Below are 22,305 nucleotides of genomic sequence, written 5' to 3'. Positions count from 1 at the left end.
GACATCTGCATTCAGTTACTGAAATACCAAAGCTGAGAACAGTCAAACATCAGACTATATTCATGCCAGCAAATGACCTAATTGGATTGTTAATCCGAAGGCAGGTCGCATTTACACATACCATAGAAATCCTACACAGTTGATATGACTACTACAGGATAAATAATTAACTGAAATGAACTGTTTTCATGCTGTACAAAAATACAGTATTCTACAATCAAATGAGTCCATTTCCTTGCTATAATTTTTGTATCAAATATGTATACTAAAAGTTTGTAACTGTACATTATGTAAATCCCACAGCCTCTGCACTAGAATGTCCTACCTGGGAGGAGGCATAGTCTTTCAAGCTGGAACCATCACTGTATGTTTTATTGCTACATGCCCTTCTAATGTGATACTTCTGTTTCTTAATGTCAGCAGGAGATAGATACATCAGTGGATTTCCTTAGCATTCCTAAGCTGTCACACACAAAAAACTGTTGTTTGGGAGAAATCCCTGCTGCGTTAGTAGTTGTAGATTGTGATCCCCTGTCTGCCAGACCATCTTTCCACCCCTCCAGGGTCTACTTGCCAAAACACTTCAGCCCTTCCAGAAATTTGGGTGGAACCTCTCAAGCTGCTCTTTTTAATAAAATGTGCTATGATAATCTTAAACTACAGGGCCCTATTGCACCCTATAGGTCAATGTGGAGAGGTTTTCCCCAACAAAGGAGGTCAGATACTGCTGCAGTAACATTTTCCCATAGTTTCATGGTGGAGGACCAGGTGCACATTATGCCCCTGTAGGATTCCAAAAGAATGTTAACAAAACTTGGTTATATTAATGCAGAGCCAGCTTTGGGCTGTAATGTCAACTTTAATGGAGTTTTGGGGATTGCTTTGTAGGGGAAAGCTGTAGCAGCAGAGCTCCATTGGAGCCACAGCAATCCTCAGAGCTGGCGTAGTTGAGGCTCTCTGCCTCTGGGTCGCTAGATTGCAAAAATCTAGAAGCCAGAATCCCTGCTGCTTTATGGGGACAGGATAGACAAATACAATTACAAGAAAAACCATAAGGAAATTCCACAGCAGGAACCAGTTTGCCTTTTGGTGCTCCTGCAGAGGCAGGGGTTTTTAGTCTACAGGGGTGGTTTGTTTTGCCTACTTTACCTTTCAAGTGGGAATGAGTAATAAAAGAAAGTTTGCATGTTTCTAAAATAATTTTGGAAGGGGAGGTGTGAGAATCTATGCATAACCGGCAGTGGGAGATTTAGGGAATTATACCTATTACTAGCTAACCCCTGCCTTTCACTTTCTAGGAAATACATAACTGAATTGCAAATATAGAAATATCAAGACTATACATCCTACTAGCAATTTCACTTGGAAGGATAATCTTACAAAGATACTGTACTGTCTCTAAAATTATCCTATTTTAAAATAAAATTACTAAATTTCTCTAATTTAATTTTAAGTAAAAGAGGACTGGGTTTATAAATAACATGAATCATGGCTGTATTATAAAAATCTGATTCATACTGTGTTCCTGAAAACAACAATTCAGATCTTAATTTGTCCCTAAAATTTAAAACAAAGGATGGAGATAGTCCAAGGAGTGATTAAACAATCTACGAAGTAATGTAGGCTAACACTTCTCTAGGTTTCTGTTATTGCAACTGTAATTTTAGACATTTGTACAGGTTATCTTGGACACAGGAAAAGTATATACTCAGAGACATAAAACACCTATGTATAAAATATAAAGCAGTGTTATAGTTACTAAAAAGGACATGCCTTATTGCTACAGCAATTCTTGCTTTTTATATATTGTACTGTACCACAACTTGTTTTGAGAATGTCATTTGCATAAATTATTCAAGTTTGAGAAATATTCACACAGTTTGATTCTACAATATTTAAAATAAAACAATTTTCTAATGTCTCTTTATTAAAAGAGAAATAAAAATGTCATCTTGTAATTCTCTTAGGCCAGACACAAGGGTTTATACCTCCTCCCCCCCACCCCCCACCTTGCTATTTACTTGCACAATGAAAGCTGCTGTTGGTACAAAGATTGACGAGCTCTATATAATGGTGCTTTACACATTCACAATCGGCCTGTGCAATTGTGACGTACTATGAATGACCAAAGAATTACTAAACATATTTCTAAAGTTAAAGGAAAAAAAATCCTTGATTCCCATTAAAACAACACCAGGTTGCAATTTGGACACTTGAATGAATTCCAATGTTTTAAAGCTGAGATTTCAAAAGAGAAAGGCATGTTGCTGCAACATCCGGTGACTGTAATACCTTACTTGAAAAGGTAAGTGGTTAATTTGCATAATTTATATTTTTTATACTAAAGAGCATTGTTTTTATATAAACCAGAAAAAAATCCCTAAACTCTACAGATAAAGTTCTTACCTCCAGTCTCTGCTGCAGGTAAGGTTGACATCAAGCTGTACAGCGCAATCAAAAACATACTTACATCTTAGCTCATTTTACAGGTACAGCCATAATCAAGGCACAAAGATCTTCTACAAGTATTTTTCTTCAATAAAGTTGTACAAAATAATATTACATTTTACAGTCTGTACAATATAATAAACCAGCAGTAAAACAAAAAAATATATATATAGGGAGAGGACTGTTGTCCAAGAATGATCTAAACTAAACGGATCATTTGTGGACAGAACAAATAACGTAAGTGAGGGTGGTACATTTTCTGCCTAGATGCAACAGGCTGAAAAAGTAGCTATAATTCAAATGCCTGAGGTGTGTAGAGGCACTTAGCCCCAAAACCCCAGAAAAATTGCTTATCTTCACCATGCCTCTCATTATCTACTCTACTTCCTGTGCCAGTAACGGCTTAAAAGAGGAGGTCACTTTATCAGTTGACCTGCAACTCAGTAATGCTAAAAACTGTGACAGAGTAATAAATATTGTGGTGCTGCTACATTGTGTGTATACTTCCTCAACAGTATTTAATAACCTGATACAAAGTGCATTATTCTTTTTTCAACCATCAAGTACTCTTAATATCATGTTAAAAAAGGGACCCACACAAGGATAGGTATGACTTTAGTGTCATCCAGCTGACATACTAGTTTGAACTAACATAACCTGCTGGAAAAAATTTAGCAGGTTATGTTCAATTAGCAAAAACAAAACCCAAAAAACAAAACACACCTCTAAAGCAACAGAGGTAGCCAAAGGGCTTAGTGGAATGACAAAGAAGTGGCATATCAAAATAAAGCACACAAATAGTCCCAAAAAGCATGGCGGAAAAGAAACCCAAACTTGCTGCAAACCAGCTCAAAGGCTAAATAATTAAGGTAAACAACCTGAAAAGACTGACATTTCTGTAGTATTTTCTTCCACCCTGTGTGGCATAGTATAGAGAGAGAGCAAGAGAGTAAGGAGCTAAGTATTTAAAACCACAGGCTCCACGGTGATCCCAATCACAAGAGTTCATACTGGCGAAGATGCATTCTCTGAATGATGTCTCGACAATCGTTGAACACTCTGCGGATGTTTTCTGTGTCCACTGCACATGTGAAATGTGGGTAGCAGTAATGCCTGCCATCTCCACTTGCTGTACTTATCCTCTGCAGAAAAGGAAGAGAACATATTGAAGACTGATTGCTCAGGGGTCTGTCAGCTCATTACAGGGGAATTACATCCCAAACACGTGCCCACTTGTAAGATTAGCTGTTTGGAGAGCAAGAGCCCAGTTTGACTATCCAAATGCAAATCCTGGATGTGCCTATGCCTTCCAAAGATATGCCTGTGTTTTCATACGATACACACTGAAGAAATGTATTAAGTAGGTTAGATTATAATCAAACATGCATATAAACACATTTAGCCTTTTAACAGGTCAGCTGCTGGCAATCTAGTGAAAAAGCCCCCGTTTAAGTTGACTTTCAATTCTTAGATACTCATGTTAAGAAGTTTTATAACCCAGGCCACTTCAACTGCTTTAGGCAGTAGCAGATTAGATAGCCATTTAGGAGCCTTGCCTGTGGATCTAGAGGCGTTGTTCAGTGATTAGACATAGAAAACCCAAGGTTAGACAAAGAAAATGATATATAAGTGGGGTCTGTGAAGACAGATAGCAATGCCTGGGTATCTTTAAGCTACAATACCTTGCTCTTGCACTTCAGATGAAATTATATCAAAAAAAAAATTTTTTTTTTTTTAAAGTGCTCCATTTCTTGCCCACAAGCCTAGGTAGCTTTACATTCTCTGAAGCAGCAAATCATGGGATTCTAAGAGGGCTTGTTTTAACAGCCTTACTGACTGAGCATGTGAAAAATCTCATAGTTTATGAAGTTTTACATTATACAGATCCTTTGACTTGGACATTTATGTTTAGACATGCTAGAAGCTACTACTTTTCAGCATCTATGTATATGTAAGATAAAACCTTTCACTTCTAGGTCAATAGTTCAAATTATTATTGTTAAGCACCAACCCTATGATCAGCCCCATATGAACACAGAGGAATCCTGGACTGGTTTTAAAGCTTAGATGACTGAACTGGTCCTGTCTGACAGTTAATAGAACTCACTGCCAGCTAACAGCTGCAGTCAATACTGGCTGGTTTTATAGTATGGGCCATCAACTAGGTGCTAGACTACGACCATCACAATTGGTACTCTGGTTGACACTCAGCAAGAGAGACCAAGGAGTGAATGGGCATGAAAACTAAGCTACACTTTCCCCCCTAAAAGTTACGTCTACAGAACATCAAAAGGCTAGTGTGGGGAAATTTGCATTCCCTGTGACAACTAGCAAGGGGAGTGGCTCACAATCCATCCCACTACCACTGCCCTTAGAGACCAAAATACTCCCGTTTTGCACTAGGAAACAAGAGACCCAGGAATGAGATCAGAGGGTAACTTTAAAGAATAATCATTTCAACTCATGGTATATTTTAATGTTACTATATGCAAAATAATCATGCGCTACCGGGAGACCTAATTAGTATTTCCAATTTCTGAGTTGGGTAAACCAGGTAAAATATAAACAGAAAGTTTTAACAGAATATTAAGCACAGTATTATAAGGTTAAAATACCATTGAATACCCAGTATAACTGCATGAAGGGTATCTTGTAAGAGCTGCTATGTTATATATTATATGTACATACTCATATATAACCTGTACTGTTAATAACCACATACTGCATTCTGTAATGCATCTGTCCCAGGAATTATTTTTCTTTTTTGGTGCCACCAAGTGGCAAAACTGTGAAATTTTGTTTTAAATCAGCAATGTAGCTTGTCAACATGAATATACAGTTTGCATCAAGCTGGGGTGTGAACACGAGCTTGCTGTGGAGTTGCTGTGTGCATCATACGTGTCCTGTACAGCTTTATGATAATAACAAAGAACAGAACTCATCCCTCCTACTTCAAAAGCCCGGGGCCCTGCAATTTGAGCGACAGAGAATCTCCATTGGCTGCTAGGGGTATAGTGCTTATCATACACAGCCAATTTCTGATTCCACCAAGCGAAGTACAAAGTAGCCAGTTCACCACAATGTTTTGGTGATGCCCAGTTACAGTTGAGACTCTACAGCAGCATGTTAAAATATGTGTTTTCAACATGTGGTCTTGTTTGTGCCCTAGCAGTTAAGCAACCGTATAATTTTAGGAGATTGTCCATCTACTGAATTTTCAACTCCAAACTTATTCTGAGGAGTCATATTAGACTTCTATTAAGAGAAGTGAGTGCCAACCCAAGGAAAAATACACACCTCTATAATAACATTTAGCAGAAGAACCATTACTATACTAGAATACAAGAAAAATATTGAAGTTGGATCCCTATAATTATGAACAGGTCAAGATTACTAAGAACACAACAGATTCTTCTGAAAGGAGCTAAATATAGTATTTTTGGAATGCAGGTCAATATATTCAGATAGTAGCTGCTTCAAGTCCAAGAAAAAATTATTCAGATTTTTCAAAATAAAAACCAGAATAAACCAGATTTGCCCCGCTGCTGTTTCTGTAGGGCTGACCCATTGCCCTGAAGTAAAACATCAGCAGTTGCAGAATCCTGTATACAAAACATCACTATTTGTTTTGGGAGAATTGTAAAGAATAGATGAATGCTGGGTTCAACATTGTGAGGAGGAAGGATAGTCTTGTGATTAAGCACAGGACTAGGAGCCTGGAGAGTTTCCTACGAAACAGAGACCTTGTGAAATAGGAGACACTGCCATGAACTAGACATGTGACGTGACCTGACCTGGCAAGGAAAAAAAAAATTTGCTGAGGCAAAGAGCTGAATTGCCAGCCTTGTCTTGGTGAGCCAGACAAACAGCTCTTCCTGCCATACCTAGCTAATGCTTTCATAAATTGGAAACCAATGGCGTAGTTTTCACAGGTACTGAATACCTGCAACTTGAAGTCAAGGGGGCTTTCAGATAGTTAGCACTTCTGAAAATGAGAGCGAGAAAATGAAATGCCTACCTTCTGATACTTTTTAGCAATATTAGTCAGAGGTGTGTTTAAATATAAACACCTTTTCTTAACTAGTCTGTGTTAAACCTGTGTTTAATTAAGACAATCATCTGAAATAGAATTGGTGGCTGCAGTCTGGGTCAGCAGAGGGAGAGTTTTGAGAGTTGCAGCGTGCCAGGTACAGTTACAGAGGGCTATAAGACGACATGACTTTCACAGGCTACCAAAGCACCATTCCTAAAGCGTCTTGTGCAGCAGGAGCAGGGGGCTGATGTACCAGACCCGTGAACATGACTATAGGCTACCAAAATTACAATAAAGAATGGATAAGTAATAAAGGCAGATTTTCCAGGAAATGTAACAGAGCAGAACAAGAAAAAAAAAATACAGACCATAAAGAATTGGAAAGAAAAATGTAACAAAGGTAGTGAGATGAAAAACTCCTTCACTTTTTGAAGCATAAAATGTTCAAGGTTTCTCTAATTTGCTTCAGAACAGTATTTAAAATGTAAAGTAAAATAACTACTTCAGTCTTACTCGCCTGTTGCCATTGGCAGTGGCACAGTGCAACGCCTTAGGAATATTTTTACTAGAAAAACTTTCACTTCAGCCGGCTGACATTTTAAATATCCACATAAGTGTCTGGATTCCCCCATTTTCTTTTAGACTGAATAATGGAAAGAACAGATTTGTGAAAATTATCTGCCATGAACTCAAGGTGAGATTCTGTGCAGTGCTTCCACGGGGAGGGGAGGTTTAGGCTCACGTTAGCACCCTTGAAATCCTGGGTAGCTCCAGGTATAACCGGCCCTGGGGGCCTGTCTAAATTAAGGAAGCTACTCAGGCCTGCCAGGAATCTCTGCAGCACCATGTGCTCTGCTCCCACCCCAAAACACTCCTGCCCCACGCACAACCATTACAGGTGGACCTCAGAAGGCAGCCTTAAAGCTGTCTTCAGATGTGGCTAAACAGGGGGAATCCTCCTCTGGCCAGAGAGGGGACATTTAGGCCCCCTTCATGCTGTTCTGGCTCTTTTATGCCAGGTAAAGGGGCCAAAGCTGGGACAAGAATCTCACACTTCAGCCACCTGACTGGGGTGCTGAAGCTGATGTATGGGTCACACGACAGAGGGGACTGAAACCTTATGTAAGAGCAAAATCTGTGCTTGGCTGGGGGAACAAATATTTGATAAAGGGCTCTTCGATCTAGCAGACAGAGGTCTAACACCGTCGTATGGCTGGGAGTTGAAGCTAGACAAATTCAGACTGGAGATAAGGGGTAAGTTTTTAACTGTGAGGGTGATTAACCATTGGAAGAACTTACCAGCAGGATTTCTCAACCCTTAGGGTGCGACCCAAAATTGGGTAGCCAGAATATTTCAAAGGGTCATGGAGCTGGCTGGTCTCAGTGCCCCGCTCTGGGCGTTGAAACCTGGTGCATAGGGTCACAATGCTTGCAGTGGGGAGCTGAGCCCAGCCAGCTCCACAGGACAGGAGCCAGGAAGGAGAGGATGGTGTCATGTTCTCTGGTAAGTACCAGCCCCTGGATGTACCCTCTGCCCCACAGCCTGGCAACATCTCCTCTATCCTACCACCCATCCTGGCCCCCAGGTCCCCAAATTTTCTTCCCTTGCCCCCCCCCCCAGTGCCTCTAATTTACCCATAGCACTGCAAATTCCCCCTTTACACTTGGCCCACCCTGGGCTGTGTGTTTTCCGAGAGCTAATGGACTGCCACCCCTCTCCCATACACCTCTGCCCCATACCCTTTCCCCAGCCTCCTGCTGCCCCTAATTCCTTCTCCAGCTTCCCTAGACCCCCTAACTCCTTCCTCCTCACTACACCCTAAGTCCCCTGATCTCTCCACTTCACCTCCAGGCCCCAAATCCCCCATTACTCTCTGCCATCCATGGGCCATGGGGAGGGGCTGCGTGTTTTTGGGCATGGTCTAGCCTCACCACCCTTTCCACCAGTTGCAAGTGGGGCATACTCCCAGCTGTTCACATCTGGCCAGAGCATCTGGAATCTTAGCTCCAAGCCCTTCCCGATGGGCCCCTCAGGGGGAATGGGGGCATCAGGTCTGGGAGTGACTCAGGGGGTCAGGCCATCAAGCGACTCTCAGGCCATCAAGGTTTACAAATGGTTCCTGAGCCCCAAGATGTTGAGAACCACTGGACTAATGATCACAGTGATCCCCTCTGGCCTTGGAATCTATGAATCTCTCTCACCAGCTGAACATCTCAAGTTGCAGTGGGGGAGGTTTAGGTTGGATATTGGGAAAAACTTTTTCACTAGGAGGGTGGTGAAGCACTGGAATGGGTTACCTAGGGAGGTGATGGAATCTCCTTCCTTAGAGGTTTTTAAGGTCAGGCTTGACAAAGCCCTGGCTGGGATGATTAATTGGGGATTGGTCCTGCTTTGAGCAGGCGGTTGGACTACATGACCTCCTGAGGTCCCTTCCAACCCTGATATTCTAGGATTCCACGATCACTAAGAAAACAGAAGAACTGCAGGAGGGGCCTACCCGCCTGATACACGGGCTGGGCCTTAATGCTCACTAGAAGTGATTCAGGAGAGAGAATGTGTAGGTGTTTGTTGTTTTATCCCCAGATCTGTAACTCTTGTGTGCTTTCAGAGTAAAAGTTACTGTGTTTTCTGAAACTCCTGTGCAAGCCTGTGTTCCTTACTTTACCTGCCAGGTGTCCCTGAAGAGTTAAACTATAATGCAGAGTGCTGCTGGAGGGGACTTTGGTGGGGGAGCATGCATATTTGACTGGAGAACCCAGAGAACTGGTTTCAGGGGCCTAGGGCAGCTAGACTGTGGGTCCCACATCCCAAGTAACGGGGCCAGATGGGAGGTCTGCACCTGGGAGGTGGGTGCCTCGGAGGCCCAGAGTTAGAAACAAGTCACTTGTCGCTGCCCAGACCCAGCTGGCTTGGAAACATGTGGGATCCAAAGGTTTGATCCAATTACAACAGACTGTTGACTGTCTACTAGGGGGATTCAGACAGGTCTATAACTAGGGCCCTATCAAATTCACGGTCCATTTTGGTCAATTTCACAGTCATACGATTTTAAAAATCATAAATTTCATTATTTCAGCTCTTTAAATCTAAAACTTCACAGTATTGTAATTGTGGGGTCCTGACCCAAAATGGAGTTGTGGGGAGGTTACAAGGTTATTGTGGGGGGGGGGGGGTTGCAGTACTGCTACCCTTACTTCTGCACTGCTATACTAGCGCTGCCTTCAGAGCTGGGCAGCTGGAGAGCGGCAGCTGCTGGCCGGGAGCCCAGCTCTGAAGGCAGAGCCACCACCAGCAGCACAGAAGGAAAAATGGCATGGTATGGTATGGTATTGCCATCCTTACTTCTGCGCTGGACCCTGAGTCAGCAGCTGCCACTCTCTGGCCACCCCTTCAGAGTTAGGCGCCTGGCCAACAGCCACCGCTCTCTGGCTGCCCAGTTCTGAAATCAGCACAGAAGTAAGGGTGGCAATACCGCAACCCCCTAAAATAACCTTGTGACCCCCACCCTGAAACTCTCTTTTGGGTCAGGACCCCCAATTTGATAAATGCTGGTCTCCCCTGTGAAATCTGTATAGTATAGGGTAAAAGCACACAAAAGACCAGATTTCATGGTCCGTGACATAGTTTTCATTGTCGTGAATTTGGTAGAGCCCTATCTATAACAAACCTGTCGCTAAGCGTAGGAGCTGACCTCAGTAACAGATTGTGAACTCCATACAGGCCACGCAGCCAGCACAGAGATGTGAATGAAATCTGCTATGCAACAAGAATAAGCTTTTATAGATAAATAAATCCTCAAAATAAATCACATAAATTAGAAGTGGAAGCGGTCCATATTACTGTGGCCATGTGCACAATGGAGAACGAAAGGAAAGAGGAAGGCAGTCTGGGTCCACAGTAGACTAAGTACCAGACTGGGTTTCAGGAGACTATTCCTGGTTCTGCCAATGACTCACTATGTGTCACTTGGCATCTTTGTGCCTTAGTTTCACCATTTATAAAATGGGCTTCACCTTTTTTCAGTGCTGTGAAATGTATGGCTGAAAAAAGCTATGAAAGAGCTAAGCATTTTTTCCCCACCCTATTTTTGCAAAATGTGACCATATTGTCAAGTATGTTTAATGAGAGTAACCTCCATGATACGACTAGATATAGGTTTTTAAAATTACTCACTAAAAACTCATCCCGGATAAAGAACTTGGCTCTTGTGACTTTGGGATCTTCTCCAGCATCTGGTGTTGCTGTTTAATTAAAAATAAATTGTATCAGATAAATTAAATAAATGAGAGCTATTTTGCATATTTAATAACAGATGGAATAAATAAGAGATAGTTCTTTGCTATAGGAATTAAAAAACAATATACCTACATTACATTCACAATTGGTTCTTCCAAAACGAAAAAACACTTTAAACCAGCGTTTCTCAGACTGGGATCTGGTCCACAAGGGCACTCCAGTTGGTCTGTGGGCGCTGCTGATCAACTTCTCCCCCACCCTCCCAGCACCTCCTGCACGCCGGGGAACAGCTGTTCTGTGGCGTGCAGGAGGCGCTGGGAGGGAGGAGGAGGAGTGGGGACAGGGCGCGCTCGGGGGCGGAATCATGTCCAGGGCCACCAGCCCCGCTGATCAACTGCTCCCCGTCCCTTCCAGTGCCTCCTGCATGCTGCGGAACAGCTGTTCCCTGGTGTGCAGCAGGCGCTGGGAGGGAGGGGGAGAAGCGGGGACAAGGTGCGCTTGGGGGAAGGGGTGGAAAGAGGCACGGAAGAGGAGGGGCAGGGGAGGAGTGGGGGCGGGAAGAGGTGGGTCCTTAGGGGAAGAGGTGGAGTGGGGGCAGAGCCTGGGACTGAGCGGGAGGCTTGGGGGTCCACAAATTTTTTAAAACCAAAATGGGGGTCCTCAGGTTGCTAAAGTTTGAGAACCGCTGTTTTAACCCATCTTAAATAAACAAACTTCTATTTCACAGCTTGTTATGGGCAACAGCTCCTTGGATAAATTGGGAACATTGCTTACGGCAGTATCATTGGTCATACAAACCACTAGAACGGACTGTAGACTCTGCAAATGCTTACTCACATTGATCACTTTATTCACATGGATCAGCGTTTGGGTTTCACTTGGTACATATGCTGATTTGAAAAAAGGCCTCAAGTGTGTAACACAATGAAGCTACTACATAGAGTAATTTGGCTTTACAAATAATAATAAGATTTTACCTTTCTTTAAAAGTAAACTTGTTCTCTTTTTTTAAAACAATGTAAATATTTTTCACACTAGCAACTATTTATAATTAGCAAATATTTCAATGTAAAGTACATTTTCTTAACAACCCCTAGCATTTAGTAACAGGAAAACACTGAAATGTGAAAATAGCAATTCAGTAGTTAAACATTCTGTTGCTATCATATCTGTTGACAAAGTTTTGATGCTGAAGACCATTTATTATATAAGTTAGGTCCTACTTGAAATGCAGGCTGATTGTCAAATAATTGTGGCTGAGATGTGGACAAGACATGGAAAACGGCAGAAAAATAATAATGGACCTTTATTAATTGTGGTAATTTGGAAAACCCAGAGAAGACCTATTTGTTTAAGAAAAATTTGCTAGAACGATATAAACACTTAAATATTATGTTATGCCTGCTATTTTTTTGATAACCAGACATTTTGCTACAACTATATTAGAGTCATTAATCATAGAGTAATTTTTAATCATAGAATATCAGGGTTGGAAGGGACCTCAGGAGGTCATCTAGTCCAACCCCCTCCTCAAAGCAGGACCAGTCCCCAGACAGATTTTTGCCCCAGATCCCTAAATGGCCCCCTCAAGGATTGAACTCACAACCCTGGGTTTAGCAGGCCAATGCATGTGTGGCTGACAATGGGAGCCTGCCCTCCCGCCCTCGGGGATGACAGCCAGAGCTCCGCTGCCTGGGGCTGACAGCCAGAACCCTGCCACTGTCAGCATGGATAAATGGGGAAAAAAAGTGTGTGTTGCAAATCTCAAAATGTAAGAAAAATTGTGAACTGTGCAAAGTAAGTTAATTAAAATAAAAACTGCAGTGGAAGCTTAATATTACGGGATCCGCAATTTCCGCAATATAGCAAATTAAGTAGTACATAAGGTGTTTTTTCATCCCCAAGTTAACGGTACTTAAGCATATGCTTAACTATGCATGTGAGTATTCTCCACTGACTCAATGGAACTACTTATGTGCTTAAGTATCTTGCTGAATTGGGGCCATATTGGTCAATTTTTTAATGTTCTTGTTCAGTACAGGAAATTCATTCCTCTTAGATCACGTCAACTCTATTTGTTTTGGGTACAGAATTCATTTTATCCTGAAATAAGCAATGAATTGAAGAAAGAAGCTTGGTATAATTTGCTTCATTCCATCCCATCCTACCATAATTTTGTACGTAACTAAGATACCTGATCAGATGCTTACAAATAAAATAGGGCAAAGACCTTTCCCAAGTTAAGTTTCCCCTTTGAGTGTGTACATGCATGTCTCCTATCTTTTCACAGTGGTGTATCATCATTTTGATTGAAAGAATCTGCATGCTTTGTAGTACTTGTGAGAACAAGGATTATCCCAACAGTTACGAAATCTTACCATCATCAGGTACAGTGTAACGCACATATTCAGGAAAGTAATCTTCAATTTTTGATTTCCCTGCCAAGACCTTTTCAGCTAGCATATCCTGTTTGTTCAAGAACAAAATGATAGAAATGGTCCGTAACCACCTGTGAAGAACAAACCAGATGTTGATGCCAACTCTAACACATCCATTGGACAACCATTTCATAAAGGAAATCTTTAATGGCCTATTCCTATTTTGTGTGGTCTGTGAGGCACTTTTAACCAAGTTTAATAAAAAAACAACCAAGCTAAACTAATATTTCAGTTATCTTGAATTCACATCCATACTGGTTGATATATCAATAGCGTTTAAAATATATTGTTTTATAGATTGACCCTCTGCTACCAAATCACTAACCCTAGGCACCAGAGCATTAACATTTTCTAAAAACGTCACAGTAAAAACTTAATACTAGTGCTCCTTAACATGTAAAGATGTGCTTGGTTCTACTAAAGCAACAGAGAAATATTGGAGGTTACTTATCTGTCTTGTACATTTTTTTCATACAAATTGCTGTATCTGAACTGACCAACTGATCATCCAAACCAGAATCCTACTTCTGACAGTGCCCTATATGGTACCTGATGAGTCAGGGGAAGTAAATCCCATTCTGCCACAATAATGCACCGGACTATTATTGTGACACTACACCACTGGGATTTGTGCTAAAAATTCTTCCTGACCTAGTCTGACAATCACCTTACACCCAGGAGCATAAAGATAGATAGATCAAGTCTTGTAACTTCTCATGATCTTACGTTGCATTTCATTTTTACTTATTATCAATTAGAAATCTATTCAAATTGCTAGCTAGTTACCATATCTATCATTTACAGAGACTGCAACATTAGTGTAATCTAAAAGAATGCTACAATTAGATAAGATAGAGAAACTGTGGTAGCTGTTAAAATATCTAATTATACACTTATCATACAATACAACCTTATAACTTCACACTTTAGTAAATGGCAAACTCCAAATTTCATACACTAATCTCCCTACAGATTTTGGAGTTGCTTAAAATGACGCCCTGCAAGATTTTGTGGTTGTATTAGGGATGGGAACAAGAAATGTGACATCATGCTGTCAGCTGGACCTATCATGAAGCCCCATGTCATGCGCTAACCTTGACCCAAACAGTGGCTAAAGTTCTTAAACAGGGCTACTTGCTTATAACTGGGTGCAGTCCCACTGGACTTGTTTTCAGGGGACGACTCTTAGGAGAGCCGCTGCCTGTATGCTCTTGTGGTATTGAGACTGGTGCCGTGAACGTGCATGAAGTTGGTTGCTGCTACTGCTACCATACTGCTGTGATGAGAGGACATCCTCAGTGTATCTGCTCCCACCTGAGGGGGAGATGGAGCTGAAATATGAGAACATCCTGATCTTCCCCACTCAAACATAGCGATGGCAGAGTTGGGTTTCACTCGCTTCCTTAGCTTAACACTACAGAAATACAGAAGTGGTGGCAGCTCTTGAGACCTGGCTGCTGACCTTTCCAAAGCCCTTGTCACTCCCTGCCTGAATCTGTATGCTTCTGGTGGGCCATCTGGCCTGTCGGCTTCTTGTTCAATTCTATGATCCTGTTAGAATACCGAGAAACTGACGTAGTCTTGTCTCTGCAGCAGCAGCAATGTACTGTAAGTACAATAGCCCTGTTCCAGGGCCATAGATGGTGTTGAGGAGGGGTTAGTGCAGTTGGTGGTGCTTCAAGATTGGTTACCAGGGAACATTCTGGTCCTGTCTTGACATTTTCTAAACAAAAAAAATCTAAATACTTAGCAATGGGGCCTGCTCATTAGTGAGGTATCACTGTATGCACTGAAGTACACGTTCATTGGCAACTTAAAGTGGCAAAGTTCTTTTCAATCGGTAAGGAAAGATATTTTATTTGAAATTTCTATAAGTTGCTACAGAGATATTAATAATAACAGATAGAAAAAGTACTTGACTGAGCCTTTAAAATTATTAGCTAATGTTTAAGTAATTAATGCTTGAACAAAGCTTAGACAAATGTAAGTGCTAAATACTAATTTAATTATTACTGACTACATTAATACTCCAGTAAGAGATTTATTTTTACCTATTGTTCCAGATGCTTTTGAAGAGATCCAGGGATTCCCGTAGTCTGTTTGTGTTATTGTCTTCCCTTATTACCATGTTGTAGCTGCTACAGGCCACAACAAAGATTATAGCAGTGACATCTTGGTGGAACACACAAAAGAAAAAAATAAAGAGAACAGAATGTTTCATTTACCCCAAACAAGCTCAACATTGTAATATTTTAATGCAGCCACACAAAGGCTCCACACAACTCCGTCTGCAGTGTGTACTCTAATTTATGTTGGAAGAAATTATATGTGATGTTGGGTTCCTTTATTAATGTCACATGGTGATGTGCAGTTTTAATCTATGTTCAAATGAGACTGTTTTGCTGTAAACACCTCATTTGGTGAGAGAATCGTAAGAGAAGATGTAGTGAACTGCTAAAATAATACAAAATACACAGATGTTTTATGAAAAAAGAGACCGGCTTATTTAAATTTAGTGTAAAACAAAATTCTATGAGCAGTACAGAAATTCTCCCAGCAGAGAATAGATTCAAGCTAAAAATGTGGTGCAGACTTACCATTAAAACATTGGATCCATTTTCTTCTTTCGTCTCTCTGGCCACCTACATCAAACATGCTGTTAAAAAGCCATAGGATGTTATATCATTTGTGTGCACTAGGAAAATCACATGAAGCATGCAGGGTTAGGGTTCAGTCTGACAGATCCAAGGGCAATAGCAAAGAAATACTGCCTGAAGGGGAAGAGTTCCTGAAATTGTGTTGCCATGTCATGCAGACATAACAATTCTATCTTCCCTGCCCTGTTGGGAGAATTCCACTGAATTTCTACAGAAACACACTTTTCCTACAGGATAAATGGATTTTTAAGCCTTTAGGACAGGGGTCTCAAACTCAATTTACCTTAGGGCCAGTGCCTCAATCCTCAAATCCTCCTAGCGGGCCAATGTCACTTATGCTGCCCAGAACCCACCCCCCAAAAACTCCACCCCCCACCTGCCTAAGGCTCTGGGACAGAGTTTGGATTGGGGAGGAGGTCTGGGATAGGGATTGGGGTGCAGGCTCTGGGAGGGAGTTTGGGTGCAGAAGGGGTGAGAGATTGGGCTCTGGGAGGGAGTTTGGGTGGGGGAGGGTCGGGTCGGGTGCAGGCTCTGGAATGGAGTTTGGGGGCTGGGGTGTGTGTGGGGAGGGGATGCAGGCTCTGGGAGGGAGTTTGGAGACCGGGGGGGTGCGGGGGATGGGGTGCAGGCTCTGGGACGGGGTTGGGGGCGTGGTGCTTATCTGGGGCTCCAAGGCGGGGCGGGCCGGGGGGCCTCTGCGCGCTTCTGCCCCCAGGCACCGCCCCCGCAACATCTCATTGGCCACAGGGGCACTCGGGTTGGGGGCAGCACGCAGAGGCACAGCCCCACCCCTGGGCCCCAGGGAGGGGCCGGCAGCCACTGGAGCAAGCAGGCAGACGCCGCTCAGCTCCACTGTGCTGCTGGGGCCCCTGTGGGGGAATGTGGGGCCAAGGGAGCGATCCGGCCCCAAAACTGCTGGAGCCCCAGGGGCCACATTGGGGAGGCTCATGGGCCGCAGATGGCCCGCGGGCCGGGAGTTTGAGACCCCTGCTTTAGAACTATATGTGGCTGAGGTTTTGTGTGAGACCCTTTTATAGGTTTGGCGTCAAAATGTTTGGATCTACCGTGCTCTAACAGGCACAAGTTTCAGAATATTTCCAACACTCAGTGGGGAAGTTAAAATTCAGAGGCACAATATTGATAAAATATTTTGGTTAAAAATAATAACTACAAGCAGCCTGATGAGGCGTATGAAAAAAAGTGTGTGTTTTAATAGGGAAACAATATAAAACAGTGGCGGGCAACTTGTGGCCTGCGGGGCACATGCGGCCCATTAGGGTAATCTGATTGCGGGCCGCGAGACATTTTGCTGACGTTGACCATCCGCAGGCACGGCCCCCTGCAGCTCCCAGTGGCCGTGGTTCACCGTTCCTGGCCAATGGGAGCCGCGGGAAGTGGCGGCCTCGTGGCCGGTAATCAGATTACCCTGATGGGCTGCATGCGGCCCGCGGGCTCCAGGTTGCCCACCACTGATATAAAACCTCAAAATCCATAGATTACAGCTCTTCAGAACAAGAAGAGACTTATTTCTTTGGGCCCAATTCTTCAAACCTTTACTGATGCAAATATTCCCAATGAAGTCTGCATCGACTCCAAAGAAAGTAAAGAAAGTACTGTGTAAATTGACAAGATTACATAAACACTATGAAATGAAATAATAAGCAACATCCACTACAGATACACCCTAGGATAGAAAGACACTAGGGGACACTACTACAGTTTTCAGCTCTCTTTTCTTTTTGAGTAAAAGACAATTACATTGTGTCCTATTAAGACAAAGAGGTTGGAAGACCTACAATAGCTATAATATAAAAGGTGTGAGGTAGGGACATCTGAATCAAGTGGTTCAAAGTAAGTACAATAACCATAAATTATTGCTAATACACTTACTGAAAATTTACTTTATCTACTTGAAATCTTGTTTCAAAAATCCCTGATGTCAAAACTCTGCATCTTAATAGATCCTGGAAATAAGAAAATAGACACAGATGAATGACATTTTTACCCCCTTATTTTGATTTGAAAAGCATGGAATACTCCTTTAGATGAAAATCCTTGATGTTCATTTTAATTAAAGTAAAATCTGTCTTGTTTATAAGCATTTACCTGCAAATTCACACAATCAGTATACAAATAAAATAACATAGCTAGATCTTGACTTTGTAGAAGCAGGGGGATGTCACATGTTTTCGTCCACTAAACACATATTGAAGTCTGTTACTGATGATTGTATAAAGTTGCACATGTGAGATGGATAATGTATTTTAAATTATATAAAAAGTTTAAAATGTTAGGTTGCAAAGTCAAGCACTCACAAGTTAGGAAATGCCAGATTTACAGTTGCTTATGCAACCTTAATTCTGCCCCCCTTATGCCCTGAATGAGATGAGTCCTAGGGAAAAATAGTATGTGATCATGTAATTAAAGATTGTATCATAATTAACAAGGGGGCAGAATTAAGGTCATATGCACAGCTGCAAACCTGGCATTTCCTATCTTTTGAGTACTACTTAACTTTAAAACAAATAATATTCTTAACATAGTTTTTAATGTAATTTCCTAGGGTTTTTTTTAAAGGAAAAATATTTTAAAATTCTACTGTGTGCAAGAGAAATTAACTCACCTTGCGCAGTAACTGAGGTTCTTCGAGATGTGGATCCCTATGGGTACTCCATTTCAGGTGACGGTGCGATGCGGCACCGTTGATTGGAGATTTCTGGTAGCAGTGCCTGGTCAGGCCGCATGTGTGTCTTGCGGCCATTGGAGTCTCGGTCAGCGTGCGCATGGCCCACACCCGTCGGTTCCTTCTCTATTGTAGAGTCCTCGTAGCGAACTCCAAAGTAGAGGGGAGGAAGGTGGGTAGTGGAGCACCCACATCTCGAAGAACCTCAGTTACTGCACAAGGTGAGTAACCTTCTCTTCTTCTTCTTCGAGTGTTGTCCGTGTGGGTGCTCCACTTCAGGTGAATGTAGAGCAGTACCCATTATGGTCGGGGGGGCGGGGGGGGTAGGAGACTTGGAGTTATGTGAATGGTAGAAGTAGAGAGGACTGTGAGGCCTAGTGTGGCATCTGCCCTAGAGTCTTGAGTGATGGCATAGTGGTTAGCAAAGGTATGCTCTGATGCCCATGTGGCAGTTTTGCAAATTTCCGCAATGGGTACGTTGTCTAGGAATGCCATGCATGTTGCCATGGCCCTAGTAGAATGGGATCTAATCCCAGTAGGGAATTGTATGTCGTGTGTTTGATAACACAGGCGGATGCAATTGGATATTCAGTTGGAAAGGCATTGTATGGATATAGCAGCACCTTCGGATCATTCTGTCGTCGAAACGAACAGTCTCAGGGATTTACGAAAAGGTTTTGTTCTGTTCAAGTAGAAGGCTATAGCCCTCCTAACATCCAGGGTGCGCAATGAAGCGTCTTGTAGATTTTGTGCGGTTTAGGGTAGAATGCAGGGAGATGAATAGGTTGGTTGATATGGAAGGTAGATGCTACTTTAGGGAGGAATTTGGGATGGTGTTGAAATGTGACCTTATCTTTGACAAAGACCATGTAGGGTGGATTGGCCATCAGTGCACTCATCTCGCTAACCCTTCTAGTGGATGTGATTGCCACTAAGAATGCCACCTTCATTGACATATGTTGTAAGGAGCAGGTGGCTAGTGGTTCGAATGCGGGTATCATGAGTCCCTTGAGGACTAGGTTCAGATCCCACGTGGATGTGGGAGAGTGTACTTTGGGGTAAAGGTTCTGGAGCCCATCTAAGAAGTGTTTTATGATTGGATGTGTAAATGTCGAGAATCCATCAATCTTGTCATGGAACGTGTTAATTGCCGAGAGATGGACTTTGATAGAGCTTAGGGATAGGCCTGAGTTCTTGAGCTCTAGAAAATAGTCTAGCACCATGGGTAGGGGTGTAGTGCAGGGAGTGAGGTGTTTGTCAAGACTCCATGTGGAAAAGCGTTTCCATTTTTGTAGGTAGGTCTTCCACGTGGACTCACATCTGTTGTTCATTAACACGTGTTTGACTTGTTCTGAACAGGTTAACTTGTATAAATGGAACCATGGTGCAGCCACACCTTCAGATGGAGCTTCTCCAGTTGTGGATGGATGATGTGGCCGTGACAGGAGGATCTGTGGAGGACAAACTGACGTGCAGAAGGTAAGGGTACCAGGTCTGTCTGGGCCATGCTGGAGCAATCATGATGATCCTGGCCTTGTCATCCCTGATTTTGCGTAGGACTCTGTGTATCAGAGGTATGGGGGGGAATGCCTACGTGAGTGTCTTGTCCCAACTGATTAGGAAAGCATCCCCCAGAGATCAGGGACCGAGTCCCGCCTTGGACAGAACAGTGGGCATTTGTGGTTTTGCACTGTGGCAAATAGATCGACAGAGGGGAATCCCCATTGGTAGAAGATCTGTTGTAAGACCGTATGGTTCAATTCCCACTCGTGCTCCTGCGGAAAGTGTCTGCTTAGTGTGTCAGATGTGGTACTTAGACATCCCGGGAGATAGGAAGCTGAGATGTCAATGTGGTGTCTCCTGGCCACGGTGCAGACAGAGTGAGACCGAGCCCCCCCTTGTCTGTTGAAGTAAAACATGCACACTACATTGTCTGTCATCACCCTTATAGATTCATTCCAGCCCAGTAGGGAGGCCCCTGTTGTGATCATGATTGATGGTGGTGTTTGTTGGAAGGGAATACCCGCACACAGGTTTTCGGGTTTGGTCCACCACTGTAGGGATTCTAGGACTTTGGGAGGTGACGTAATGAGCTTGTTCAGGCTGTATTTGGTGGGTCTGTACACCGAACTCAGCCAGCCTTGGAGAAACTGCATATGTAGTCTGGCATGCTTTACCACGAATGTGGTGGCAGCCATGTGTCCTAATAGTTGTAAGCAGGTCTTCGCCTCAATTCGCGGACATATGGAGATGTTGTCTACCAGGTGTTTTATAGCCAGATATCTGGTATGGGATGAAAAGCTCTGGCTTGAACTGAGTCAAGGTGTGCCCCGATGAAGTCTAACTGCTGTGTGGGTACTAATGTTGACTTCTGCACGTTCAGTTGAAGTCCCAGTTTTTGGAAGAGATGGGTGGTGAGTTGCGTGCTTGTTTCTGTCTCTGTGAACGTGCGTCCTTTGAAGAGGCAATTGTCCAGGTATGGAAAAATTATGATCCCTTGTTTGCATTGATATGCCACAACTACTGCAAGGGTTTTGGAGAAGACTCTCAGTGTGGTGGACAGTCCGAATGGGAGCACTCTGTATTGCAAATGATCGTGTCCCATGAATCGGAGGAATGATCTGTGAGCTGGGTGTATAGTGAAGTTAAAGTATGCATCTTGTAGGTCGAGGGCTGAAAACCAGTCCCCTTGGTCCAGTGCTGGGATTATTGTGCCTAAGATGACCATCTTGAATTTTTGGGAGCGTGCGAATTTGTTGAGTTTTCTGAGGTCTAGTGTCGGGCGCCACCCCCCACTTTTCTTCTGAGTCAGGAAATAGTGTGAATAAAACCCCTTCCCGCTGTATTGTGTTGGTACTGGTTCCATGGCACCCAGCTGGAGGAGACGATTTACCTCCAGTCTCAGAAGGTGCTTGTGAGAGGGACAGGGAGGGAGGTAGGGTAGTGGGGCAAGAAGTAAAGGGGATGGAATAGCCCGATTGTACTATTTCTAAGACCCAGTGGTCTTGAGTGATGTGCTCCCACGCCAGGTAAAAATGTCGCAGGCTGTGGCCAAACGGGCAGATAGGTGCTGGTGTCATAGGGAGGTCATTCAAACCCTCGACCAAACCTTCAAAACTGCCGTTTGTTTCCAGTGGGTTGGGGTGCTGATTGCTGTGGATGTGCCTGCTGGCACCGAGGTGGTCTGTTCCTTTGTCTGCCCGAGTCATATGGTCTGGGTTGAGGGCAGGTATATGGATGATCCCTAGGTCATTGGTAGGGCTGGTATCATTTTCCTCTTCTGAGGTGGAGTGTATATGCCAAGTGTGCGTAAGGTCGCATGTGAGTCCTTCACAGTGTGTAGAACTTCATCTGTTTTGGCGGAGAATAGTTTGTCCCTATCAAAAGGTAGATCCTAACTTCAATTGCAGCTCCTTGGGTACGCCCGAGGACGAGGGCCAGGAAGCTCTACACATGACGATAGCCACAGCAGTGATACGGGCAGCTGTATCGGCCATATCCAGGGCTGCTTGTAAGACAGTTCTCGAGACCAGCTGTCCTTCAACAAGTATGGTCTTGAGTTGTGTGTTCTTGTCCTCAGGGAGGCCAGTGGTAAATTTGAAGAGTTTGGCATAATTATTGTGACCATATTTTGCCAGGAGAGTGCTGTAAGTGGCAATACGAAATTGCAAGGTGGAAGAGGTGTATAACTTGAGGCCCAAGAGGTCCAGGCGTTTGTGGTCTTTATCCTGGGGTGTTGACCTGTGTTGTGTTTGTTTGTCCCTATAAGCTGCAGCTTCCACCACGAGAGAATTTGGTTGCGGGTAGGA

At 43.2% G+C, this 22,305-nt stretch overlaps 1 protein-coding gene across 2 annotated transcripts in view; it reads right to left on the bottom strand.

The window, feature by feature from the left end:
• Nucleotides 1-3,443: 3,443 nt before the first annotated feature.
• GNAL (G protein subunit alpha L) overlaps nucleotides 3,444-22,305 on the bottom strand; it is a 320,857-nt gene continuing 301,995 nt past the window's right edge. For both annotated transcript variants that reach the window (XM_065398246.1, XM_065398247.1), the window contains exons 7-12: nucleotides 17,704-17,777; nucleotides 15,754-15,812; nucleotides 15,208-15,328; nucleotides 13,097-13,227; nucleotides 10,656-10,723; nucleotides 3,444-3,590 (exon numbers count right to left, since the gene is read on the bottom strand). In XM_065398246.1, coding sequence (XP_065254318.1) covers nucleotides 3,444-3,590; nucleotides 10,656-10,723; nucleotides 13,097-13,227; nucleotides 15,208-15,328; nucleotides 15,754-15,812; nucleotides 17,704-17,777 — 600 coding nt within the window. The remainder of the gene's footprint in view (nucleotides 3,591-10,655; nucleotides 10,724-13,096; nucleotides 13,228-15,207; nucleotides 15,329-15,753; nucleotides 15,813-17,703; nucleotides 17,778-22,305) is intronic.

Source organism: Emys orbicularis, chromosome 2 (genome assembly GCF_028017835.1).
Source record: "Emys orbicularis isolate rEmyOrb1 chromosome 2, rEmyOrb1.hap1, whole genome shotgun sequence".
Lineage (NCBI taxonomy): Eukaryota > Metazoa > Chordata > Testudines > Emydidae > Emys > Emys orbicularis.
The sequence above is the reverse complement of the archived record's forward strand: the minus strand, read 5'-3'. Positions and strand labels throughout refer to the sequence as shown.